General features: G+C 42.5%; 2 protein-coding genes across 2 annotated transcripts in view; both read right to left on the reverse strand.

Moving 5' to 3' along the window:
* The window catches only part of skib (v-ski avian sarcoma viral oncogene homolog b), a 30,804-nt gene extending 10,162 nt beyond the window's left edge, over nucleotides 1-20,642 (reverse strand). The window contains 2 exon segments of the mRNA XM_020598071.1: nucleotides 19,359-20,111; nucleotides 20,113-20,642. Of these exon segments, the coding sequence (XP_020453727.1) occupies nucleotides 19,359-20,111; nucleotides 20,113-20,253 (894 nt within the window). The 5' untranslated portion in view covers nucleotides 20,254-20,642.
* Nucleotides 20,643-21,472: 830 nt separating this feature from the next.
* Nucleotides 21,473-27,870, reverse strand: tmem51b (transmembrane protein 51b). Its single transcript, XM_020598105.1, has 3 exons — nucleotides 27,516-27,870; nucleotides 23,020-23,449; nucleotides 21,473-22,783 (listed from the first exon to the last, which is right to left on the reverse strand). The coding sequence occupies exons 2-3, from the start codon at nucleotides 23,433-23,435 to the stop codon at nucleotides 22,351-22,353; spliced, it is 849 nt and encodes a 282-aa protein (XP_020453761.1). The 5' UTR covers nucleotides 23,436-23,449; nucleotides 27,516-27,870; the 3' UTR covers nucleotides 21,473-22,350.
* Between the last annotated feature and the right edge of the window lie 54 nt (nucleotides 27,871-27,924).

Genomic DNA, 27,924 nt, shown 5'->3' on the forward strand with positions numbered 1-27,924 from the left:
CCCTCAGAAGATGACCTCACAGTAAAAAGGGCTCACTGGTTATTTCAAAAGACAAAGAAAGACATGAAACAGATATCAGAGCAAATTATACATTATTAGCATGAGCATGTTTGGTATGGTTGTGGGTCAAAGTTATCTTTGGAAATGTAACGTGCTCTCTGACTTGTGTATTTATGGAGGCACGTAGTGCCAAATTCAGCGGATAGTTGTCTGAGCCCCCCCCCCTCTCTCTACTATTGCAATGTGAGAATTAAACATCCGGCTACGATCTAAGGGAAAACACAAGGCTGTGTCTGCAACTCTGATAAAGGTAGACACACTGCACGCTCATGGGGACACACATGCAAGCACGCGCACACACACACACACACAGTTAAGGACAAGGCGGAAAAAATAGATACAAAAAAAAATTTAATTTAGTACTCAAGAAGCGCACAGTGAATTTTTATTGAAGTGAGAAAATTTGATTTATAATCTACAAAACATCAAAGGCTCTTACAATAATTGAGTAGAGTGAATTTATTCATTTATTTAGCTTAAAGACAAACAAATGAAATATTTTTGTCATACCAGTATTACCATCGCGTGTGTTTTTGTCTTCTTTCCATTTTCTATTCAACAGTAGCCTTGAACAGAGAAAGCCACCAGGTAGTTTTAGCTGCAACACCACTGGAATACACAGCTGTAATTCAGATGGTCTACATGCTCTTAAACTGAATTAAGGAAAAGCTGTGAGAAAGTCTTTGCCAGGACTAAAAAGGTTACAAAATAAGCATGTGTGGGAATAGCTCCCAAACCTAAAATAGAGAAATTCTCAGTGACTTTTACAATAGCTGGTTTTATTGTTGTTCCGAAATTACAAACCAATCAGTTGTTTTATAATTTTATCAGATACAGTGTGAGGCCATAATATTCTTACTTTCCACAATAACAAATAGTGTAAAATAACATTTCAGTCATAATATTAACAGTAACTCTTTCCAAAAACAGCTCATTATAAGGTTACTTTTATTGTCACCACATCAAAGATTGACTTGAAATCCTAGTCGTCACGTGTGCACACGTCACTACATGTCACTATTACGGCAGCAGCACCATAAGCGGTAATAAACTCGCTTGGAAGATGTTAGTGCCTACGTTCAGAGGGTGGAAATAGGTAGTGTGCCTTTCTAGCCTGTAACCTGTAAGGATTCATAGGCTCCAGAGGAACAAAAACCCTGGTGGTTTGAAACCTTAGCTGCACGTACCTGTGATTCCCCCGACATTCTCACAGCTAGAAGTTGCATTTTGAGGAGAAAGGATGCAATTACCAATCTGTGGGGTGTAATGGAAAAGTAATATAATGAGTAGTGTAACAACTTATTGTTGACAGGGAGTAATAGGGAAAGTAGTAATATTAATTTTGAAAAGAGCGATGAGCAATATATTACATTTTGTAACAAGCCCAACACTGATCAAATATCATGCAGTGATGTTGCAGAAAATTCTCCTGACTCACGTGCGCTTGCCTACACAGACCCTGATCTCGGTTGTGCAGCAGTGCCAACGCTGTCGCAAGCTTAATCCCCTGGGCGTTACACAGACTCTCATCTGGTTCTCTGCCTGTGATGCACCTCTGTAAAATCATTCAACTTTAAACTTCACTTAATAATTTGTGACATAATTGTAATTGACATAGTATGAATTCCTGGTGAGATGTCATTCAATGTTGTATTAAAAACAACATAATGGCTTCTGCATAGTCCAGTATTTAGAAATGATTTCTAAATTATAAAATGAACACAGCTGAGTTTGCTTGGTGAGATTTGTAATTGCAGAAAGGTAAAGAAGGGATATGAAATAAGTTGGCACTTTACACAAAGTGTATTACACAAAGAAATGCCTAGGCCAAGATTTTTATTTCTCGTATGAAAGAAATGGAGCAAACTACGTTGACAGAGCTACAAATTATCTGGGTGTGTTAGATTTCTTTTAAAGGACCATTCCCTCTATTTAGTATTACACATTCATGGAGTTGGGATTAAAAAAAGAAGCACAGGCCAAAATATATGACTTTTAGTGCCCAACCTTCAAAATCACTGGAGCCTACATTTCCCACGCTGCAATTCAATATCAACTTATATTATTTTCTTCCCTGTATATAAAATTCACTGGTCTTTCAAAATTCATGCCCCCAGTTTCTGTCAAACACTGAAATTAGGGTTATTTTCTCAGGCTTGACAAAGCTTCTCCAGGGACACAGAAATATTATGGTTTTCAGAGGCTCTCCATGATAAGTAAACAGACCTTACAGTATGTGGACAATTGTCTCTCTATGAAAATCACTTCAGAAACAAACAAACAAAAAAAAAAATCTGACCTCTAAATACAAGATTGGGATATGTTGAAATTTTGTGGCTTTGTAATTGCAGAGTAATAAAAGAGATGAGTAGTTTCTTTCTGAACAACAACAATTGTGTCCCTACTGAGGGATTTCAATGTGAACATCAGACGTCTGATGTCTCCAGACTGGAAACCTTGGTTTGTCAGTGATAAGCACATCCCTGCCTCTAAGCAGGGAGGTGTGTGCCGCCATTTTCGCTGTTAGCACACTCCACCTCTGCTCTACAAGACAGCAAATCCAGTGTTTGGCTGACTGAGTTTTAATCCTGCAGATTAATACTGATGCCATGGCAAAGAAGGCAGAAAGACTATTAAAATGTCACTGGATAACCTCTCCACAACCCAAACAATTACAGCTCCAAATACACAGACCATTATATCATTTGCGGTACCTGGTACTGGACGACTCCTCTCCACCTCCCCCACAGGGCAGAGGCGGTGAAGAAGTCAAGGCAGGAAGAGGCCTGGGAGACTGACAGAGGGGAGGGGGAGCAACTGCACAAGGACTGCTAGTTATAACAGGCCAGGCTCAGCCGGGGTCCAGACCTCTGGTGTCTGAGAGACTGACGGGCCAGATGGACAGTCAGATCTCCATGTTAACAACTGAGTGCAAGGGATAAAATGCACCACCTTTGTCCCCAATGACACATCACCCAAGAACTCAGATGGTGTCTTATTTCAGAAAAGAAATTACTGACATATCTTGTCATGCTTTCCCGCTGTTTGTTGAAATGATTAAGATAGGTAAGCTTGCATGAAATAACATTTCTGAGAAAATGCATGAGGACATTTATCAGGCCATCGTGTTGCTGCCTTATCATACTGTTGTATTAAACTAGAATAGGACTGTAAACAGTGATTATTTTCATCATTATTACATTATTCAACTGTTTTAGAGTTCAAACCCAAGGATATTCAGTTTAATAATCAGATAACTTAGAAATGCAATAAAGTCAAGATTTTTCTGTCAATCAACTAATCAAGGAGTTGATTAATCATCTGAGCACTTAACTAGACTTTCTTTTAACTTCTAATTCAAAAGCATATACTATAATGTATAATATAAAGTATCAGGAGACCTAGGACTTAAAATAATTTAATCTGAGGAATAATAATCAGCACGGTAACACATGCTTAATTTCACTTGTAAACTAATCAGCGACAGTCATGTAACCGATGAGTCATCAAAAGTTGGACAGTTTTTAAAATGGTAAAACGGCTTCCTGGTCAGCCGAGCTGTGGTCACGGTAAACTGACCCACATGAAAACATGTCCCCTGAACAACCACTGGAGAGGAGCGCAGGTGGCAAGTTCACTTGGAAAAATGAAAATGGGCTGAATACTAGAGGTTAAAAGGTGTGAGGGGAAGGGACGGGGGCAGAGTGGGATTTAGGGGAGGGGGCTATAAAAGCTGTGAGAGGGTGAGGTGAAGTTAGGGTCATTGCTCACTCAGGGTCCCATGTGATCACATCAACACAGTATACATCCTGAGAAACTGCTTGGGAGCTAATTGGTTGAACTAAGGTAATAAATCCTTCTGAAATTTATAGATACCATCCTAGTTATTCCCTTGAAAAGGTGCCTTCATGGTCACTATAGAAAACCTCTGCTCCAACACTGTTGTTTCTATGACCATTCAAACAATGAAATACTATTAAAGTTAATGCTTCAGACTCCTGGTATAGCTTGTAAATTGCTGAAAGACAGTGCTTTTTGTTTAATTAGCTTTGAACTTGCTTGAAACCCTTGGGTTCATAGCTTTATATTCTGCAACAACTATATGTGAGGTATTTTTTAAATACGAAACAGCACAACCAGAGAGCTGCACTATTTGAAAAATGCTAATGGGCCCATTAAGAAATACAAGAAACAGTAAGAATAAAGTACCTCATATTAAAAGCAATAAGAAGCCTTGACATATTCAATTAACTGTCAACACATTTTCAAAACTAAACTGAGTTTTTACTTCTGAAAATCTGTGTCTCTGTGGCAGGGCCACAGTCTGACTCACACATACAAGGGCATCCCAGCGTGATACTGTAACATTTGACATAGATCAAATAGCATTTCACTTGTTTCCACTTGTTTAAGGGATTGTCTGTAAGGGAAATAGGGGATAAAACACCCACAACATCCGTTCCTAAGATCATACATTCCATCCTTAAACACTAGTTTTATTTCCCTCATCTGCTCAAAGAAAAACATATCTGCTTACAGAAGTAATTAGGTGAGAGGGCTCGAGCCTCGCAGTGTCCATAAAATGAATACGAGTGCTCTAAAATGGAGGGCTGAGAGGGATGGGTGGTGGACCACAGCTCTTCATGAATTCTGCAATTTGCCGTCTGTTTCTCGACTCTGAAAAATTCTTGGAAATGTCTTTTCCTGGATAATTTTATTGTACAAGAGCCTATGTTTTTCTCCATGGCAACCACATAATAGCTGATCCCAACTAAGCTCTGACTCAACAAACAGAACTCCACAAAATACCAATTTCAGAGCCAGGGTTTTCCCCCTCATCCACTTTTCCTGCAAACCCTGCCCAAGACGGCTTTAAAACAGAGGTTGAATGATCGCATTGACCATGACACAAGCTGGAATTAATCAGGGCACATATGTGACATGCTAATAAAGATATCTGCAACAGCCTTTGCAGGCTCAGGAGCTGCACGGGTTCAGGCTTTTTGCAAGCCAGAGCTGTGACAAGTCCAATACGGTACGACAGGCAGTAGCTGGGTACTGTTAACCCGAAGGAGCCTTACTTAAAGTAACAGCAGGTTCTGAACAAAAACACAGATTGGAGCATTACATAAAAGTCTCTCTCTCTCTCTCTCTCTCTCTCGGTCAGCTGAAGTGGAAAGATGCAGATGCTTTGTGGCCATGATGTAGCTGCTACAGGGGAAGGCAGGCCAGGGATTAGTGTTGCAGCAGACACAGGCCTGAGAGGAGGATATGATTTGTGTAACTATATGTAATCTTCATGGCCTTTACCCCCAGATAGCAAATCTCTGAGACCTGCAGGTTTGATGCTGACAGAATAACCAGATACTAATTACACAGCATTGCTGCTGCTGCTGCAAAAAACAAAAAGCAAACTAGTTTGTGCTACAAGTATGATCGAAACTCTGGAGAAGCTGTTAATAATCTGTCAATCTTTATTTCTATATTCATGCTTTAAATACTCACTTTTTAAAAAATTTACGCCTGCCATTTACTGTAAAAACAAAGTGTTTTGAAAGAAACTAAAAGAGTCATTGACCTCCCACCAGCTGTCCTTGAATCATACTCATCACTTAGCACCCTGGGAGAGGATTTAGTTCGCTGCTTTCTCATTGGTGAACTGTCAACCTTCTTGTCTTGACTAGTTAAGGCAATTCCTAAGAAAACAGGATGTGTCTGCTATACTGTAACTTAATACAACAGTGAGCTAGGCTGCACTCTCAGCTGCTGTCGAGCAGCTGTAAGGCTGTGTACGGCTGCTTTGGATCTTACAAGGCTTTCAGAGGATTCACCTTTGCAAAAACAGAATCAAGCTAAATTATCCTGTATTTGTTGCATATAAGGTCATTGCAAAAGGGCATAGTAGGCTGCCAACGTTTCTCTTTGCCTCTCCCGCACACCCTGTCTACCTCATAGTGAGCATAGAGGAGTATGCCACAGGGAGGGGAGGCCCTACACAGGAACTCAATAATAACTTTCAGCAGTCTAGCCAGGAGGCTGGAAGCCCAGACTGTGGCTGTTCCCTCCTGTCTTCATTCCTCCCTCTGCACAGCCCAATGCTCCTCCCTTCGAACCCCCGCCCCCCCCCTCCTGCTGGCCTATGTCTGTTCCACAGGACTGATGCATTCTGCAGACAGGCCAACGCTCTTAAAGAGACACAAGCCACATTTTTATCCCCTGAATCACTGCAGTGGATGGAACTATGAGAGCAAGGGCAGAGTCCCTCATTTCCATCCTCTCAGTCAAGAGCCAGTGTTTAATTTCTCTCCTTTTCTTAACGCTCCAGATGCTGACATGACGAAAATGTGCTGAAGTATGTTGAGAGGCTTTCAGTGAACCTATGTCTGGATTCTCTTACTGCGGCTGCCGTTGAAGGTGCTTTTGATGCTTTCGTTAAAGTGTGTCAAGTGCAATCAATGTTCTTGGAAACAAAAGTATATTTAAAAGCACTGTCATGATCATTTGGAGACGGCGATACCACTGTTGGTGCTGCTATATAAAAAGTTTCTGGTGTTACACTAGATTACACTGTGGCGTCTGCCTCCGAGTGAAGCACAGAAGCCAAGACTGCAACTACCAATTATTTCTATCATTGATTAATCTGCAAATTCCTCTGCAAGTGATTGATTATTAGTTTGGTCTATAGAACAAACAAAACAAAAAGAATCTGTCGCAAGCTTAAACTGATGTTTCGTCCAACCAACCAAAATATTAACTTGACTATAATGTTAAACAGGGAATGGCAACAAATTCTCACAATTTAGAAGATCAAGCATTTCAAAATAGTTGTCAGTACAGTATATTTTCTGCTGAGCCACTGGTCTACTGATTGATTAATCAGCTAAGACACATAGCATTAGTTTTAATTCAGCATCCACTCCTGCCTGGTTTATTTGAATGAGTAAGAGGTCAGTGTTAAAGATGCGCTGGCTAGTTTTTGCATATTGAAATGAGAAAACAGAAAGCAACAGAAACCACAGCTTCACTGTTACTGGTTTTTTGGTATTAATGATTGAAAATCCCCGCCTTACACTTTCTGTTCCTCCTATTTTATGAGTGGAACAGAGCATTACTGCCTAAAACAGTGTTTGCCTGAGCAGAGCCATGTTGAGCTCTATACCACAGAAAGGAAATGATTAAAAATTTAATAGAGTTGAATGACACAGAAACCTACAAGGCTATCCCTGCCAAACACTCTCATTCTTTTGCTGTCAGCACTTTCCTTCTCTTCATATATAAACTGTATGAAGCAACAGAGGGTCTGAAAACTGAGTGGTGATTGAAGGAGGTCAATAAAACTCATTTATACAACAAACATGCTGATTTTTACGCCTATTTTTAATCTAACAGTTCATCTTGGAAACATACAGTATACGCATATATAGTTTCACAAGGTGGGTTATGCAGAGTTCCATAAACTATATCAGCCTACCTAAATACCTAGAAGGGACGGAAGAGTTAACACATCTCAGCTGCAGCATAACAAAAGATGAAATCTCTAGGGGAGATATCAGTGCCAGAGTCAGCAAAGTAGCACAGTCCTCTGCAATGATAACCCGATTCTGGAAAACCTATAAGCCTGAGCTTCCAACTTCAGATGGACCAAACAGCCCCAGCTTGGGCTCTTAAAAACTGGGAAAGAAATCTTCCAGCATAACATAACTGAGGCTCTCAGGAGTGTTTTTATCTCTGAAACCCCCATGAGGATCTCACTGGCCTCAAACTCCAGCATTTTCATGGCTTAGCAATGTTGTTATTCCCACCTAAGTCAGATGTGCAAATAAAATAAAGCCACCACCTGACTGTTAAACTGTTCCTGCACAAAATGAGAGAGCCTGGATCTGTAGTTGTACAAAACAACTTACTGTTCATTACTCTGTGGTGTACGGGGTGCTTTGAGAGGGTGACGCATACCCAAACAACACCAAGTCATTGAATCAGCAGTGTTTATGCAGCCACATAATTCTGCACCATCTGTAGGACTCAGGTCTGATCTTCTGCACAGCATAACAAGCTGATGGCAATGCAACAACAAGGGGACATACACTCACTGAGCGACAGTCTTCTGAAGCACTTTGAAAAATACAGCAAGCTCATTAAATAGTAAAAAAGATCCGCTGGCCAGTATATATCTTTATTCATGTCAGTGACAACAGCTTTACAGTAATGTTAAACCCTTTGCCCTCGAACTCTGAAATAGCTGTCACCTCCTTCACCTTATGAGGCAGATGCAGGATGAAAACAAGGCAATGAACTTCTGACCTGTCATTCAGACTGCCCGAGGAAGCTTTGCAGCTTGGGGGTAACCAGAGGCCACCGTCCACGCTGTCTCTCCTCCTCTCACCCTACCAACCCATAAAGCCCCACTAAAAACCTCCTGCTCCTTCTTTTATGGCCACCAGATGGTGGGGAGGCCTCCTTGCCTCTGGACTTGCCTCTCAAGTCTAGTAAAACCAGTTGACCTCAGCAAAATAAAAACTGCTATATATGAAAAGGCTTGGAACAAAACACACAAACACCCTGCCGTGGCAACAATCAAACGCTCTCTCATCTCCCAAAGAGCCCTTTACAAGATGAGAGGGAACAGCAGAGACACCGGTGAAAGTGTACCCCTGCACTGACGTAGTGATTAAGTCCAGATAGCGACTACACCCAGGTACAGTTTTTTTTCTTCTCTGTGAAGGGGTTTTATTTGCGTGCCTTGGGTGTGAGCGCAGGACTTTGGCAGCGTCTAAATTTCTCCCTGAGAAACGGAGAAGCAAAACAAACAGAGCCGTCTGCATTCAGGTTGAAGCTGAGCCGCAGAACCACAGTCTGGCCTGCGGTTCACAACGTTCTGTTCCAGCACTGACTTCACCTAAAACAAACACTCTCAAAACCTGTCCACCTCTAGCCAGCAGGAGAGGAATCTGAGAAAAAGTGTAAATCTGAACTCCATTAACAAATCCCCTCTCTCACACTTCCACTTCTCTGACTGATGTTTTCACCAAGTACTGGGCAAACTCAAATCCTTTCACTCACTTGTCACTTGTGTAGGAGCTGTGCCCTTTGATGGCACGCTCTGACCGTGGCCAAGGTTTGACAGTGTGTAGGCCTGGGTGGGAAAGAGGGTTAAAAGGCCACAGATCTCCTCGTTATAAAAAGCAGTCTAATCAGTGGCTTCGTTTTTACTGCAAATCAATATAAGTGATTATCTATTCTTCCAATAACAACTATCTTATGCCCTCCTTTTTCGTCTTTCTTTATTTGTTCTACCAGTTGGAATATACCATTTATGTCCTACAATTCAACCTGACCTCCAGGCAACCCCTGACATGGCTGCCGACTCTGGGTTATTAGTGTGATAAAAGTTTACTGTCCTGCCAGTCACACGGCACGGCTGCTGTTTAATGCCTCTGAGGAGTTAGTCAATGGGAGCTTTCACACGACAGATTGGCCATGAGGGCATTTGGTCAGTAGGCCAACGCACAAATACACCTCCCAGTGAAATATTTAAACCTGAAAAGAGACAAAAGCAGCAAAGACAACAAACAGAATGTAAGAAGCACTTAACAAACCATCCAAGTGTGGGTCTTTGGTTCTTGTTACCATTGCTAACTCTGAGAAACGAGGCAGTCCAAGTAACTTCAAAACAGTGCTGATTTATTCAAAGGATCACAGGTAAAATTAACATTACACGCTCAGGCATCTTGCACCTCCAACCTGCATGCAGGCAGATGTAAGATGAAAGACCCTGAACCCACCAGGCCTATACATTATATCACCTCGGTTGGGCTAGCCCCATACTACACAGAAACGTCAACCGAGACGTCTCTGTTACCAGCTTTGCAGCTGGTCATAGCAGTAGTCAAAACATGAAGCAAATCAACATGTGTGTGTGTCTGTTGATTAAGTGGTGTGTAGCTAAAAACATTCTCACATGACCTCTAGTGACATGCCATGACATTAAACATAGGAAATTAACAGGTCTATGACTCACAAAACACACACTGCAGCAAAACAGCACAACCCTTACCTAACACAAGTCAGGGTGATGAATCAAACTAGAGCATCCCCTGTGTGTTGGCTTTGTGGAAATATGCAGACAAGAGGGCTTAGGGGGTGGCGGTTGTCTGTGTTTTCTCCTGTGCGGCAGAAGTTGTGGGCAGCTGAGCTAACTGCAACCTCAGCACTTCTCTCCATATTCTCCAGTTTCAGGCCAAGAGAGAGAACAAAGGCAGAGAGCTAAGCTGCAGCAGAGGTAATGAGGACAGAGCCATGCAGCACAGGAGTGTGTGCCCTCATTAACGAGGGCTGCTGCAGTCTATGATGGAGTCCTTTTGGACAAGCAGGAATAAAGCTCCATGCAGCTTTTCCAAGCAGCCACTCTGCCTGTAGTCTACCCACAGACAGCGGTAACTGACTGACTGTAGCCCACCCCTTTTTACACTGCAGCTCTGTCTACCACAAAATGAAAACCACAGTGTGACTGGAATTTGCTAGGAGACACATTAAAATCCATGAGGGGAGACAGTAAAACTGCTTATTCCATTGAGCTACCTTAGCAGCAAAGTGTTTTTCGATGTTGAAGTTGTTGTAAACAGACCTGTGGTTTCATTATATTACAGCAAAAAAGCAATATTTCAGGGCAATGTAAAAAAAAAAAGTTACCATATAAAAATAATGAAAATGACAGAACGATGAATTCATATGAAGCTGAATAATGCACTGTCAAGAAATCACCCAGAATGTGTCAGATGGCAGAGCTGAGTTTTCACAAATGACACAAGCTCGGATTCCTGACAATGACAAACACTGCGAGCTGTGGTGTCAAGCATTTGAAGAAGAATAGAGCAGCAGAGCACAGAATTGAGGAAATCCACATAATGGCTAAAGGAGAATCCCAATTAAACTTGAGGACACACCCTTTAGCCAGAGTGTCAGCCAAAGCTTGAACCCAACTCTCCTGCTCACCACTTGGAATCAAGCATATGATTAAAAAGGAAACAGTGTCTGAAGCGTAGAATTGTAGAGCAAAAATAAAACTTGGAATCAAGACAGAAAAGGTCCAAAGGGAGAAACATGTCTTCCTGAATTCATCTTTATACACGTACAGTAATCCCTTTCTGTAAGCCTATACAATGCTTTTTATTTGTTAGTTAGTTTGTCTCTTTCAGCTTTAAGGCATTGTGAATGACATGTTCAGCTCTGCTATGCTGCTCTTGCAGGCTGATCTCTGTCTCATGCCAGTAAACATCTAAAACCATGCATTATAAAAAATTATAGCTGTAATACACTGAACGGGTAAATATATTTTCTAACATTATTTGCCCTGAATGTCTTTCATTTTGAAATCAGCAGCATTCCACAGAGAGGCTGTTTTGGCAGCTCTTGGTTGTAAAGCTTTGTTAGTGTTAGTCCATGCCAGCCCCACCCCATTAAGGCCGAACCCCGCACATCATGTGTTTCCACTTTACCGATAGGGTGGAAATGACCTCAACGCAGTAAAAGATGACAGTGGTGCTAGTGCTGTTCACCAGATGTGAGCAGAAAGCGGGAGAAAGAGGAGGAGGAGGAGGAGGAAGGGGAGAGAAAACCATTCACCAGAAGAATTTACTGCAAACCCCCGAGGACCGCTGTGATTGAGAGTTCAAATCGAGCTCCAGAGGTTCCTGGTGTATCTCAGCAGCACTCAGGGACCACATGCCCTCCTCCCCTGGCCAGACAACTGCACGCACACATGCATACGGTACATCACATATTTATATATGTACAAACACACATATCCCACTGTCATTCCACTGCACCTGCTAGCAATACAAAGGCCACTTCCTCCCACTGTGTCCGGCCATGCCCCTTTATCCCATTTAGCATAGCCTGCGCCACAACAAAGGCAGAGAAATTAGGGAGCAGTGTTGATGATAGGGTGACTAATCTCTTTGGAGGGACTCATTATATCAGCAGCCTGTACAGTTCAGCAGCTGAAAGGGGAGAATTAAATATGGACATGCGGAGATGGGTGTCTTTGTGGAGATGAGTGCACCAACAATGCCCACTATTACCTCTGGAATAATTCATACATTCCATATGGGACAGATGCCCCAACCTAACCACCAGTGTTGCAGTTGATTTGACTGATACCAGTGAATTAATTACTTCTAAAATATCTGTTTGATTTGGTAAATGGTCTTATACTTGTATAGCACTTTTCTACACTTTACAGCACACTCAAAGCGCTTTCACACTACTTGGCCATTCACACTCACATTCACACACCGGTGTTATCACCGGGAGCAACTGGGGGTTCAGTGTCTTGCTCAAGGACACTTCGACATGTTGACTGAACAAGCCAGGAATTTAACCGCTAATCCTCTGGTTAGGAAACGACCCGCTCTACCTCCTAAGCCACAGCCGCCCCTGGCTTGTGCTTTAACCATATTTACTGGTTCAGCACTGTCTCTTAGCTCTTGAGGGCTTCATCAGATCATCAAAGGTTACATGACCTTGCACTAAAACACATACACTTGTGCAGCAGATTGACTTCATTTATGATGAGAATCTGAAAAGTAGCTTGATGTTTTTTTTTAGATGATGCATGTACTAGGTCTTCTCTTGATACCAGCCATGCGCTGGTTAAGACACAGGGCTTATAATAGTTCCCGTCATTATAGGATAAAGGGCAGGCTTGCTCTATTTCAGGCCACGGTTGTCTATGTCTGCACTCGTGGACTGGCTGGAAATGAAGCCAGACATTTGTCAATGACACAAGCGCAGGGAGGCAGGCGGCCCTACTGGGCAGCCGGCACAGCGAGTACGGTGTTGGGCAACCCTTCAACAATTAGATGCCTGGAAAAAAAGGGGGGAGGTGTCCTCAGCATTTGAACAACTGGCCTGTCTTTATAAATGCAAAGCCTACTATACTAATACTGAGAAAAAGCAAAAAGAAAGTGCACGGTGAGGCTAAGTCCTTAGATGAATGCATTTGCAGAGATATTGTGCATATGAATTAGATAATAAACAAGACAAACAAATTTAAAAAACAAATGATGCTGTGGCAAAAAGTGACCATGAAGGATCCTGGAATGACTGTAATTCTGAACAAATAACTTTCCCCACCTCATTGCAACAGAGTCCGCTAGGACAGCTGTGCTGAATTCATTTGATACGGGTGCCTTGCTGACAATGCTGCATTGCTCCATCTCTGCAAGAAAGCATGTCGAGCTGGTCTGAAGAGCACACAGGGGCTTGCAGCTTTTCACTAACACTGAATGACTGTTCTACTATACAACCCAAAGCTCTGACCCCTGTAAATACTATGCGAAGAAAAATAAACCATTTTAGGAGCCGAGTAGTTCAGAGCTCTGCAACACGTATAGATTGTCAAAGGGATGATATGTTGCTCTTCGATCAGACTTTGAGATGTGTTTTTGTGGCACAGAGCACAAAGCAGAGAGCTGAAAATGTGGATCCCCCACTGATTTGTTCATTTAGTGGGTTCATGAAATGAGATTGGAAAAGGAAAAAGAAGCTGGTTATGAAGTCACCCCGACAAAGTCGCAAATACCTCCCCATTTCTATCTATCTGTTAAAAAAAAGTTTAATAAAGATGGACGGCATGTTATTATCTCTTCAAAATAAGACAAGCAGCCCTCACCACCCTGAAACAGCATGGTAATACATGTGCAGCGTATGTAGGCCACTCTGAATACAGACTGCAAGCACTCACTATACTGGAGGTGGAGATCTAAGTATAATGCGGTGTGAGGGGGAGTGCAGTAGGAGATCTCTGTGGAGGAGAGCCTGTCTCTGTGTACAGTATGTCTGTGTGTGTGTGTGTGTATCCTACAGGGTCGAGGATGTGTCAAATGGAGGAGGTGAGTGATGGCGGCGGGGCAGAGGAGGTGTCAGACACGGAGGTCTCAGTGATGGAGAGGGGAGCTTTGTACAGTTCTGACCTATGGGAGTGTGTGTGTGTGTAATGTAGAGTGGATGAGGAGCTGAAAAAGGAAGGTAGTAGCAGGAGGAGAAGGAGGAGGAGGGGGAGAGTCTCATGGAATCACAGCGTGGAGGTCACAACGAAAGAGGATGGACAGCCAAAGGAGGAGGGTGAGGTCTGTGTACTGTAAGAGGTCTGTGCACTCTGAAGTCTGTGTGTGTGTGTGTGTGTGTGTGTGTGTGTGTGTGTGTGTTCTGGCGCGCTTCTTTGAGCCCACCAGCCAGAAAGCACGAAGTTCTTATTTAGCACAGGAAGAGCAGCTCTGCTTAGCAACCACAACCTCCCTCCAATCACAGGCGTACGGAACAGACTCCAACTGAGGATGAGTCCTTTCTGAGAGTGTGTGGAGTCTGACAGAGGCCTCAAAATGTTGAGTTACACACCTGCCCACACACACAAAAATATATAAAGCAGGACGGTAACGCAAACTGTTTTTCCACTATTGAGCTCTGTGTGTCCGTTTTGCCATCTTCTCACCTCAGCACAGAACTCAAAGTTAATCTAAATCAACCTAATCCTAAAATAAATTGTGCGTATCCCAAAGAGCAAGGGGGTTGTGTAAATCCCTAACACATTCATTTTCCTTTTCCCGCAGCCACACACAGGACTGTACAACAACTTGGCACAGCACCAGTTGCAAGTGAACTGCTAGCGGCACCGATTGTGATCTGCTAGCCATCAAAACAGGAGGCATGAACAAGATTTGGACCAAATGCTGTCTGAACACTGAGCAGTCTGTTTGGTTTAGCTGCGTGAGCTAATCCTCCTGATAGATTTGGAGGTGGTCAGTGGGCGGATTGTAGGCGAGAGCAGCATGCCGATTTGTCATATGGCACCAGCAGGGCCCACTTCTGCTCTGGCTGGAGCTCCATTAGCACATCTCCAATGTGGTCTAACAGTTATGTAGCTGTAGGTCATTAAGGACAAACAAAAAGAAAATTTAAGAGGATAAATATTGCATTTCCCCTCATGTCTCTGGCCCCTAAAGTCTCATCAGAAAAGCATTTAAATTGGAATGTGCAATTGCTTTGTTGGTTTCTCCATGTAACATACTCTCTGCAGAGCCGTATATCTAATTCATGCTCTAATTGCAAAATTCCAGAGGTACTGGTTATAAATTGTGAGGATGTTTAGAGCGGGCCAGAGAAGGAGGAGAGAGTCCAGGGCTGACTTCTGTGTATCTATGTTCCTGAAGACACTGTCCAGAGAAAATGACGGTTTTGATGTGCAATGTGGTCTCTGCATTCCAGGGGTTATGTTGGATTATCAGAGTTTACCCCCCCACCCCCCCAGTTTTGTAAGCTCAGCCAGCAGATGCAGGCTCCAGGATTTCCTGTCTCCACACCAGATGGGCCTGGCTCTTAATCACAGAGCTGGAAATCAGGAGGTGATCGAGGAGGAATTGATGATGATTGTGGAATAACACTAACCCAATACAGGCATCTGTTCTGCCACTAACGTACCGGCCGACTGACTGACTGGCTTGTTGACTGCAGTCACAGCCAGTGCTCATCTCCTCCCTCATCTCATCATCACTGATCAACACTAATCATCCTCCTCCCTCAGTCCATGGGTTATACAAGGCATCGTTCACACATTAGCACTGTGCTGTGTCACTGATGTTTAGAGAGGAAGAGGGGAAAACATTGTGGACATAAATGGAGTAGCAATAGAAACACACAATACTACATATTCATATAATATTGATATTGCAGTACATCAGAGTAGATATTACCTGAGATATTTTATTTTCTGGAAATGTGAATTTGCTGCAAATGTTTAAACAACAATAAAAACTTATTTTCTCTAACACAGATTTTTCACATCAGTTTCCCACCCAAATAAATGCAATATATTTATAAGCATATCTCTGTATGTGCAAGGATTTTATCAGTTTTCTCTGCTATTTGGTCAGAACTGTCAATGTTCATCACATTTTTATGTTTGACATTATATAAAACACTCAATTTTATTTGTCAAAACTGCTATAAAAATAAACCTAAATATTACCATTATCTTTTGAACATATTTGAGTATAATTAATGAGGAGGACTTCTTCCAGAGTGGCAACCTTGCCTACACTAAATACTTTTCTCATACATTTTATCAGGCAGTCATCTAAAACGTATCATCACGATCTGATTTTGTTGAAAGTCAGTGAACAATAACACTGAATTATCATCCCTTTCTCTATCTGACATGCAGACAGCACTATAGGCTCTGATCTGTCTTTGAGAACGACACAGCCAGGAAACCAGTGACAGGGCAAACTCACAGACATGGATTTCCCACCCTGGGAGAGACTGAAGGTTACAGACCTATCCACACAGTATCTAAAGAAACAAGGCACTAACAAAGAGAAATGGCTGCACTTCACAGTCTTTGAAAGCTCGATCTTCAGACAAAGGAGGCGGCAGGTCTTTAACGCACATCACCCGAGACAGAAGCCCAGCTGACACCCTTTTAACATGGGGGTCAGCCCTGCCTGAATGGAGGCCACAACCCTCGGGAACTCGTGACACCCCTTTGCCTTCGCTTCAGCCAAAACGCTCTGTCCAGCAGTTGAGGTGACGGTCTTCTGTGGTGGGGGGTTGCACAGTGGGGTGTTGGGCGATGTGAGTGGGCGGGGAGATAAGTATGAGAAAAGGAAGCCACAAACAACAAAAACATCAATTTGGTGCACTGGGAGCAAGATTTAAAAATCTGCTAAATCTGAGCCAAATGAGACTGATTTGATTGTTTATCTGGGTAAAGTGGGTGGGTTGAGTCTTAGCTGGTTGGGTCAAAGATGGGCACACGGGCCCATCAAGGACCAATGATACGTGCCATGTCAACTTTCAGGGCTTCGCAGAGGTCAGCAGACAGATGGGAATGGAAATGAGCCAGCAGCAAGTTAATTTTAATCTGGACTTCACAGCTGATCCAGTCATCCCACTAGTCTGTTTATATGCTAACACACTTGTATAATCACTACACATAAAGAAACCTATTTACAAATACATGCAGCTACCTGATAAAGAAAGATGTAGCGAGATAATTTTCATTTATTCATTCATTTGTAAAAACAGCCAACAGTAAAAAAAACCCCACAATCCTCTATTCTTCAACACAGACAGTGGGTTTGCTCCAGATTTGTGGCTAATTTCACTGAGGGAGGTGAACAATGTGTTGAGAAATGGCATAAATTGGCCTCAGCTGAATGGCTTTAATATCCATTCCATTAAGGAGGGTCTACACGGTTCTCCAGAGTGCCCTTTTACTCTCCACTCAGTCAGATGATTGATCGCTTTTTTTTTTTTTTTTTTTTACAGTTAATGCTCAGAAGTACATTTGAATCATTACACGCAAGGTTCAGCACAAAAGAGCGACTTATTTTAATTCAATATTCGAATTTTGATAAAAAATTTGTATTTTTAGTAGTGTGTCCGTTGATATAATGAAAACAAATAGCACAAAAATGATGCATTGGAAATCAATCTGCAGCTGAAGGTAATGTTTGTTACCTGTCCGCTGTCCCTTCGTCCATTATCAGACAGCCATCTGGCCAATGGACTGGACACAAGGACATGTGATTGGATGGTGTGAAAAGAATGGGGCCCTGGGTCAGTGTCTTTGGGAAAAGGTCAGGGGTTATGGCCCTTTGACAACACATGTCAAGGCCTGGCTCACACACCCTCCATCTTCTGAATGACCGAGTCTGCAGCCTCCTCTCAGCAATCTGCCCTCATCTGCACATTAGGCAAAGGGCTAAATGACCAAATGCTGGATTTGATGCAAAACAGACACAATGGTGCACTGGTCTCATTGCCTCCTCTGATTCTGCTTCTGCTTTTGAAAGGAGGCTGTGCTTTTTCCAAAACTGACTTGTTTTACTTTCTTCTTTCACAGCTTATCAGTAAAAACTGTAATCATTGTAAATTACACCTAAATAAAATTCCAAACCATTCACAGTAAAACGCATGCTCCATCAACAATTATTTTTGCCACAGCTTCGTCATGCCGTGCTGTATCTGCAACAACCACCGGGTATATTCGGTGAGATGGGAGTCTAGACGGATGATACAGGCGAAGAGGGTAACCTTCAGGCTCTCTCTTACTAATATAACACTGACATCAGAGGGAGGCTGAGGCAGACTGATTACACTGAGTTTTTGTTTCATGGGTAAGCTGAGCCAAGCGTGATCTGTGAGCCTCTGTCCGGCCTTTCAGCAGCTTGGCCTGTCAGGCTGATGTATGGGATATGGGAGCGAGCTGGTGTGCAGCTCCCTGAGGACCAGGCCTGTCTGCTAACTGGGACACGACTGACACTGAACCACAGCAACCATGCACTGCCCCCTCTGCCACACTCCCTCTATGATGCTCAGGCCCTGTGCATATCATTCACACACAGAAAGACTTTAGACCGCACAGATTGTTAAGATTTTGCCAAGAGCATTCGATTCTTGAGGAATATAAACAAAATAAAAACAAAGCACAAAAGATGCAATTGCCTCGTAACTTTTTTTTAATCTTTTGAACAAGAGCGTACTGATGTTTCCCTATGAGACATCTCCTGACTCCTGCTCAGAAATTGGAGCAGCACCATGGTGATGTATACAGAGATGTCTACTCATTAGCAGAGTCCCACACAGCAGCTGCTCTGTGACGAAAGAACGTCCACCTCTTCTCCTGGCTCATTGTCCAGACAAAGCATCACTGACCCACGCAAGAAACGAGTAAAGTATGCACATACACAAACACACACACATGCAAGCACATTTCCATATCCCAAACCTCATTAAACTCTTAGCCCCTTCTCCACCTCCTGGCACCATAATGGGCTCCCTGCCCCCTTCTCCTCTCTCCCTCTAATAAAATATATCATCGAGACTCCATTTATCATAATGAAGATGGCCCTGGATAACCCCGGAGAGGTGGGTGGGGGTTAAAGGATGGGAGGGATGCTCAAGGGTGTCAGCTTCACCGTTTCACCATTCCCCTTTTCAGACACCTATGAGGTGAGTGTGGGTTTATGTTTCACATTGCAGGATAGGAGGGGACATACAGAAAGATGTAATACATTGTTATTTGCGTTTGATCCCTGTTGAAGTTTCCTACCACTCGCAACAGATACAAACTATCAATCCAAGTAAACAGGCCGATTGAGAAGGCAGCCTTGTCAAAATGAATGTTAATGCAGATGCTATAGTAGCCCTGAGGTTGTTGAGATATCCATATACACAAACAAAACATTGTAGTCTTCCTCAAAAACACTTAATAATAAGTTGAAAGAGAACAGACTTACTCTGCAAGATTTACTGGGCAGCTTTCCCGTCACATCATATTTGCCTTTTAATTCTTTAAGCAGCTGCTCCAGATGACTCTTCTCCTCTTTTCCGGTGTAGTCCGGGTCTAAAAGCACATAGGCCCGCCAGTTCGCAGAGTCGAACCCCCAGTGGACTGTCCGGTTTTCGAGTCTCTTGTGACTGTGAACCACAAACTTTTGAGGTGGGAACATGAGCCTGCAGTCCATGCACTGGATGCAGGCGGCGCTCGGGCCAGCGTACAGTTCCGGGACAAACAAACCTTTACACCGGCCAAAACATTCATGATACACTTTGAAGCTCTTCTCGGTTCGCTCCAACTCCAGGGAGCCCAACTCCTTGCTACAGTGTGGAGGGTAAGTGCCGCCGTAGATGAGAGCGTTGCAGAGGCGCTCAGCATCAGTCTGAGTGATCAGCCCGCAGGACGGAGCCGAGAAAGGCAGAATACCCACCACTTTGAGGATCTCCAGCTGGTCCGCCGTGCACCGCGAGCAGTAGATGTGCAGGTCGTCACACACTGAGTTGATCTGCTGGAGAGAGAAATCTCTCAGAACACTGTTGAGAATCTGTGGCAGACACAGCCGCTTCTCGCCGCCGACCACAAAGCAAGAGATGGGCTCTCGCTCCAGGACCGTCTCGCACCTCTCCGTAGAGCGGTCGGACGGGATGAAGAGTGGACCGGACATCACTGGGGGTGTCTGGGCCGGCAGGGGAAGCATAATCTCGGCGGATTTTTCCATCTTTAGCGAAGAGTGAGTCCTGGTACAACCGAGCGGAGAACGCTGCCGGTCCACCGAGAGAGCGCCTGGAACTCAGATGAAACTGCTTCAGAGTTTGTTGAAGTCCGGGATGGGGGTGAAAGCTTGTGCCCTCCATGTCGTAGCCGGTGTAAAAAACTGAATTCAAAACTCAAAATGAAGGCTGAAATTGATTTATCGGATTGGGCGTCCTCAGCATCCGGCCACACGCTCAATAACGCTCATTTCCATGTCACCGGAGAAGCTTCCCAGCGCGTCCATTCAGAAAACTCAAGGCTGCTGAATTCATAGGGCCAGTTCCTATAAGCAGACGCAATTAAAGTCGACAACTCCGAGACTCAAAGCTCCTATTATCCAACGCACAATCACCGGTTACGATGTTTCTATGCGCTCCTGCGGTTTTACGCACTCCTAATGTGCGCCTGAAATATGCCTCGTCTGCTTAGTCTAGCGTACCCTCAGTCTGTCTCCCCTCTCACCAAGTGTGCGAGTCTCTCTCTCTCTCTCTCTCTCTCTCTCTCTCTCTCTCTCTCTCTCTCTCTCTGTGTGTGTCTGTGTCTTTGTTGGAATGTGACTGACTCCCCGGGCTGGCTCTTCCCTCAGCCAGCTGTTCCTCCCTCTGCTACATGGCAGCTGCACATAGAAAAGAAGAAGGGAAAAAAACAAAACCCCTTATGAATGGAGGTGAGGGTGGAGCTGAAGATATAGTTAATACCTGGAAATACAAAAAAAAAAAAAAAAACTTTGCTACTTCAAATGTTTAAGACTCACAGATTGTCTTTCTTTAGCTGGAACGTTTTCTTAAACATTTAAAACAAGATTACCTAGAAACCCTGGTGTATATATGCGCCAACGAAGCTCAACCTGAAACGAGCGAAACCGTTGGTTAATGCAGTGGAACTAAAACATTTATTCAAGTACTGTACAAACTTTAGGGTACTTTTAAACACCTTACATAGCTATTTAATGAACCTCTATGCACTTCTGAGTTTTAAAACTGTTTAAAAACTGAAATGTCAAATCCACACTAATATTAATCATATAATACAACAAGCAAATGGAAAGTCTGAAATTCATTGAAAGGTACATCTGCATTGTTCACAGTGGTTCTCACTTTGACACCACCTCCCCTCACTCATATTTGGCACTGCTCTTTTCTTGTTCTACTCTTAGAAAACAAGCAGTTCAGTATACTGTAAAACCCCAACAGTCCTCTACTCACCTCGCTTTAATCTTTTACAACCACAGGAGGGCGCTGCATATTTACCAATGATCACTGAAAACCTGGAAGCGTATGCAAAAGCACAAAGACACACAGGTCGAGTTTGTCATGGTGACACATAGAACAAATTAAACGTCTCAGATTTTATTAACTAGGAATGTACAGAGGCAATATTTATCTTTTTCAAAATAAACACATTTAATTAAACTTACAGCAAGCAAATAAAACTCATCAGAACATGGAGCAATAGCTTGTGTTTCAGTGGTCCCACGTACACTGAAGTTGAAGTCATTTTCAATGGGCAACAAAAATATAAAAATCTTGATATGGTCCTAAATAAAATAGCAAAAAAAAAAAACAACAAATATTCAAATGCAGTTAAAGGGATTTTGACATTTAAACACTAACAGGTCATATTTAATCATTAATATCACATCCCATAGAAGAATTTCTGGATTTACTGTCCAATACAAATTTTGTCCATCTCTTAATATTTGTATCAAACAGAGAATTGAACCTGGCTTCTTTAAGATGTTTAAAAACAGCATACAGAAATCACACACTCGTGGCCTTAGTGTATTTTATGTGTCTAAAAATATTTCAAGTAATTACTTTCCCCTTTGAAACCATAACTTCTGATTCAAATTTTTCACAAGAATCAAAATACAAAAACACAATTGGCAAAAACATAATTGGCTTTAAAATAAGACTGTCTTATGTTTGGCATTAGTTAGAGCATGATTCTCAACTGTTAAAGCTCATCCCTTAACACAAACGTATGCATCATGCATTATAACAAAATAAATACGCCAATCAAAAGCTTCAACGTTAAATCTTTACTTGAAATATTCTCATTTCACAAGAGTGTCTGCATGGGCTCCTTTAACTTACTTCATACCAATCTTGAAAATGGGTTTTCAGAAATTAGTTAATTAAATCCAGAGATATTTTATTCATCAGGAACAGGCAATAAGGGAAGCATAAGGAGAGACCCTACTGTAGTTCTGGCATCTTATGTTCATACTGCGGTGGTGGAGTGATAGGTTCAATGGTCACCGGATTCTGTGTGGGGCTGCGTATTTGGAGGCGGAAATCCTTCAGGTGCAGTCTGTCCGATTTGATTCTTCTTACCCGGAGGGACTGCAGTAAACGGCTGGCCCGGCTGCTGCTGCGCACGGGCAGGCTGGGGTTTGATGTAAGGCCAGGAGGGCCAGCCTGGGGCTCAGCGGCAGATTGGACGGGAGCTGGGGTGGGATCATTAGGAGGACTGTCCTCAGTTCTCTCATTTTCCACAGCTGCTATGATGTCCTCATAGGACGGCAGCTGGGAGGTGCTCTGGCGAAGGTTGCTCTGACGAACGGGGTAGGTGTCACTGCCAATGACCTCCTCATAGCTCGGCACGGTGTACATAGTTGGGTCTGCAGCTCTGGCAAATAATGATATAAGAGGTGAGAAAGCATCGTATAAAACAAAGCACATGGGAAAACAGTTGTATGGTGATTGATTTTTTTTTTGTCCACTTGAGGAAAGCTGTAGCAGCAACAATACCTGGACATGTGTGAACCATACAGTCCAAATATGCATAACACTGGAAGTTCTGAGACCATGTAAGGAAAATCAAAATCAAAGTATTAAACAGAAGAAAAGCTGTAAACCACTCACGGCTCTTCCTGCGGCCTGGCCGCCTGGTCCATGAGGGGGGCTGCCACTGGTTGGTTTCTACTGCTGCGTGCTCTTCTTTTGCTCCTCACACCAAGAAAAATAGACAACAGCAGCATGACTGCTCCAACTCCAACCAACACCATAGCCACTGATGAAGACTTCATGCTATCTGGTTGCTTCCCATTATTGCCCCCGTTCCCAGGCCCTGAGGTAGAGTTGCCTGATGAAGAACTGGAGACGTCTGAGGCTCCTCCATCCACGGGTATCACAGTCCACACGATCATGACGATACCCAGGGCGATTAGTCCGACTCCCAGGGCACACAGGGCATAATGGGCCCCTAACCCATTGCCATCAGATGTGGGGGATCTGTTGGGGCGGTTATTGCCACTGCATACACCCCGACTGGAACACATCCCTGTAGGATAAACTGCAACAGAGATGACCCCCCAATATAGTGAAAAAAGATTATGAGCCACAAAAATATTCTAACTAGAAAACAGCCACACTGTACTAATTTAAGACTGATCAATGCTATCACACAAAGATGTATTGTAGCTGTGCTGTACTGCCTTTAAGCACACCTGCTACACTATACTTGTTAATGTGCCAACTCTTGGCATGAAGAGGGAGATCGTTTTCTTCTGGTCCATGCCTCTTTTGTTCAGTACAAACAACTGTGAAATCACACTACCACCGAGGATGTCCGTTATTGTTGTAACAGGTACAGTAGTTTAATGCTAGCGCAAAACAGCAGGTACAAGGAGCAACAACTTCATAAAAAAAAAAAAAAAAACACTCAGCGTAATGTGTCTCTGGTAAATACCTTGACACTGAAAGCCTTCTGGGAAGAGAATGAATGCTGTCTAAGAGATTAATGGATTTTACAGGTAGGTATATTAATCTTTTGAGTTTAATATAGGCAACAATAAAAAAAACAAAAAAAAAAAACACCAGCTAATGTAAAAGTTTAGGCAGACACAGAAGTAGATTTATGTTCACACATCAAACACATGACAGCAAAGCCCTAGCTGTAACACAGTTAATTTTAAAATCATTCTGTCTAAATGTTTGTTATACAACATGCGACACCCTTCCTGCCACACCGGTGTCTGTTTCAGCAGTTGATCTCCTCCCACCTCCCAGCCTTATCCAGTATTACAGAGTTTAGTTTGCATTGTCTAAAAAATTACAATGGACAGGAATTTCACCTCTGATATTGGCATACATGAAAAGCGGTTGAGTAAAGAGAGAGTGAATGTAATGTTTGCTTTGAATGTTTCTGTCAATATATGATCATGTTTCTAATGTTGTGTACCTCAGGCTCTACCCTAGCTCTGGGACACTGTGTCAAGCTAACTCAGGTTTGCGTGAGCAGCGCTACATGGTCAAAATAAAAGTCTTTTTAAAACCACCGTCAACACCAGCGTATCCTTTTCATTGTTACAGTGATGCATCTGGCTATATCTGTGGATGAATTAGTTAATCTGTAGCACTGAGAGTGCTATGTTTTGAGCAACTGGAGTAAGAAAGAAAGCAAGCAGAACAGGTTGAGAGAAAACAGCAAGTGCAGTGTTTGGTGTACACAAGTCTTAACATGACAAACATGAACCTGAGAAACAGTACAGCTGAGAGCAATGTCTCAACATCAAACAAGTGGCACTAAAACGGTCAAGGTAACAGTGACAGTACAGGTAAGAGTCACAGCATGAACTGTATAAAAGGCAAACGGATGTTGGAAAGTGTATAATGTTCACTTTTTGTTGACACTGTCAGAAAATGATGATTTAGCTCTGCTAATTTGTGAGGCCATATTTTGTGAATTGTACTTGTCACTGTTCATTTTATTCTGTCCCTGGGTGTGTTCAACCTGCAAGTGGAAACACATTTCGATTAATTAATCATGCTTTTAAATTGATATAGAAACCTTGTTAGCAAAACAGTTCATGCTTTTAAATTTATATAGAAACCTTGTTAGCAAAACAGTTGCTTATTACACATCTAGCTAGCAGTTATGGAGCATTATCAACATTATTCATTTACAGCTGTGTATGTGTCGACTTACAGCAGTAAAAGTACTTTACTGTAAATCTAATATTTACTCTTTCAGTTCGGTTTTTGTCTTTAACTCTTGATGGAGAAATGTGGCTCTTTAGCTGCTACATGCTCCGCTGTGTCTGTCTGTTGTTTGGTGCAGAGCACATACATAGTGTAAAATGGGTTCCGAGAGCTTTAGCGAGCTCTTTCCTGTTGCTGTTTGATTGTTATTATCAAAATATTGATTATAGCCGTTTGAAATGCAAACCCAATTTTATCAGGTACACCAAATGAGAACAAGAAGCAGGTTCTACCATTTTCTTTGCATGTTCAGACTTGTTTAAATTCTAATACTAAAGTGGTTAAAAACCCTGGCTTATGACCCAGAGTGTTAGCCACAAATACACTGTTCAAACTCATTTAAAATTGTTTGCCAAGTCTTTCTGTACCCTGGTCTAAAGTGTAAATTTATTGTACCATAGTATCTCCACACAACGCCCTTTTTCATTTTGAGTTACTGCATGAATAACTGGATTTTCAGCCCTGTGAACACGCCTGCAAGCTTCACTAATTCCTGACAGTTTTCGACCCTCTTGATGATGAAAATGTATCTCATGAACCACAACAAAGTCCCCATTAAAAAGTTTGCCCTGTACAATTTGTATGTGTTACAATCTCCTGCATCCACTTCCAGCATCTGCTGCTCTATTTTAGGGACAAAACACTCAGGACACTTCATGATGCACTTTTTGTTTATGATTTAAGGCACCAAGTGTTTCAAGCATGTTATACGTGCCAATTAATTAATTCAATCCCTCATATAAAACACACACTGCAATTTACCTCCGGTCCTCTTGTTCTGACGTAGAAATGACGGGATCAGTAGGGAGGGCTAAGTAATGGAAATACAGGGGTCCTGAATGCTGTGTATGCATGACTCAGTGAGGCTGTGAGAGCTGCTGACAACTCAGGCCAGGAAAAATAAATGATCTTTAGTGTACTGGAAGATGTTATTGGTACACTGCCATCGGCATAGGAACATATTTCCTTGTGATAGTGAAACAGGTGTTTCCTTCCTTTCCTGCAGACATTTAATTCTCCAGCTTTCTGCAAGTTCAGCGTTTGAGAGCTCTTTGACATTGAAATGGCTGCACACGCTGCATCTGTGTTAAATAGGATGAGAGTCAGCAATTTGGTATCTCAGCTGCTGGTAAATCTCCCACACGGGACCTCGACTGACTGAATATATACAGCAGTGACAGGCAACAACTGGATAACGTTGTCTATTGACTTTCAGTGAAATCATTGTGAGTTACATCATGTTATCATTTTTCAAAACACTTAATTAACACAAAATGTATGTGCAAACTAATAAAGTGATTTACTGAGGATTTGAGTTTTACAAGTTACTATTGACTGTGGAAACAGCAGTTGACAAAACAACGTCAACTCCAACCTGCTCAAACCGACAAATGAGCAAACACAATCTGCCAATTAGGTTGCACGATACAGTCCAGAGCTCTGGAACAAGTGCATTCTGTTTTGTCGATTAAGGTTCAAGTGTTTTGATGTTTGTTAGTTGTCTCTGAACAGTGGAGCACAGACATTGCACTAAACATGAAATAAATTTAATATTTTCATACATTTGTCATATTAAATTATATTGATTTCAGAAAACATTTTAATCCATATATGTTTCAGCTATATTGCCCAGGCCTAACTCACACACACACTCACAAAGTGTCATGAGACTGTGATGTAGGGATGCACCGATCTGATACACTGAATCTGTTATTGGTACCAGTACTGACTATACTGAATGAATGAAATATCAGCTCTAACGTAACTGAGACTCACATTAAATATATAGTAGCTTCTATGTCATCTTTATTATGAAAGAGTTTCTGTCAGTTACATTCATCCTTTCATGTCAACTGCATACTTAACTACTTTTCTCTGACCTTGTGTTACCCTACAAAAAATGACCCCAGTGCATTTCACACAGTGAGATATACAGATTTTAAATGTGGGGAGAAGGCAGTACTGATATCGGACTGGAACCGGTGGATTCTCCCAGCTGAGATTTTGGAGCAAGTAAAGGAAAAGCTGAACTGGTGCATCCCTCATGTAAACCTGTGTATACAGCATCGATACTCTATGTATCATCTCAAAATACAAACAACACGCTAATCATTACTTTAACAGCGTTTGGTCTTGAAATGGACTTGCTCAAACAACAGTATAGACATCCACAGATCCACACACAGACAGTCCAATCACAGGTGTCTGTAAAAGTATCAAAGTGAAAGGAATTTACTGAACACAATAGGACTGATTCTGTGTTTTGAACAGGACCTGTTCTCATTTACATACATGTAGTGACTGCAGTGCACAGTATCATACATTATACTGTAGAACCATGCAGTGACAGTACAATATGATGGTGTCTGCGTGCTGACCTGTGTCTTTTCACTCCTGATAACTCTTTTACTTCCTCTGCATCTAGACTTCAGTCTTGAGGCCTTTGAAGCCTACGTTGCAGGGCTGCTGAACAGTGCGCATGGGTGTGTCCTGTGTCACCTTAGACCGTTTCCAGCATTAAAAAGCTGCCTGTCCTGTGAAGAACATGGGCTGACTCGTAATTTAGATTAGCCTTTTCTATTATAGGTAGCTTTAACGGATCAACCAATGAAACTATTGGTGCAGGAAAGCGGTTAAAATGGTCCAGTGTCCAGCGTCCAGCAAGCGCGTTTACTGTCTGTAGAGTAGGAAGTGAGCTCAGGGGGAGGACCTGTCCGTTCACAGGTGCGACAACTCATCTTATCGGAACACAGCTCTCATATCACACTTCATAAAAAAAAGTTTACT

The sequence above is a fragment of the Monopterus albus genome, unplaced genomic scaffold, assembly GCF_001952655.1.
Source record: "Monopterus albus unplaced genomic scaffold, M_albus_1.0 scaffold36.1, whole genome shotgun sequence".
NCBI lineage: Eukaryota > Metazoa > Chordata > Actinopteri > Synbranchiformes > Synbranchidae > Monopterus > Monopterus albus.

What these genes read in the sequence shown, in the direction of transcription:
- tmem51b (XM_020598105.1), bottom strand. Translation starts at nt 23,435, where the DNA reads ATGTGTTCCAGTCGGGGTGTATGCAGTGGCAATAACCGCCCCAACAGA. An exon ending in GCCAGGCCGCAGGAAGAGCC is followed by an intron (nt 22,784 to 23,019) that starts GTGAGTGGTTTA and finishes ATTATTTGCCAG; the next exon opens with AGCTGCAGACCCAACTATGT.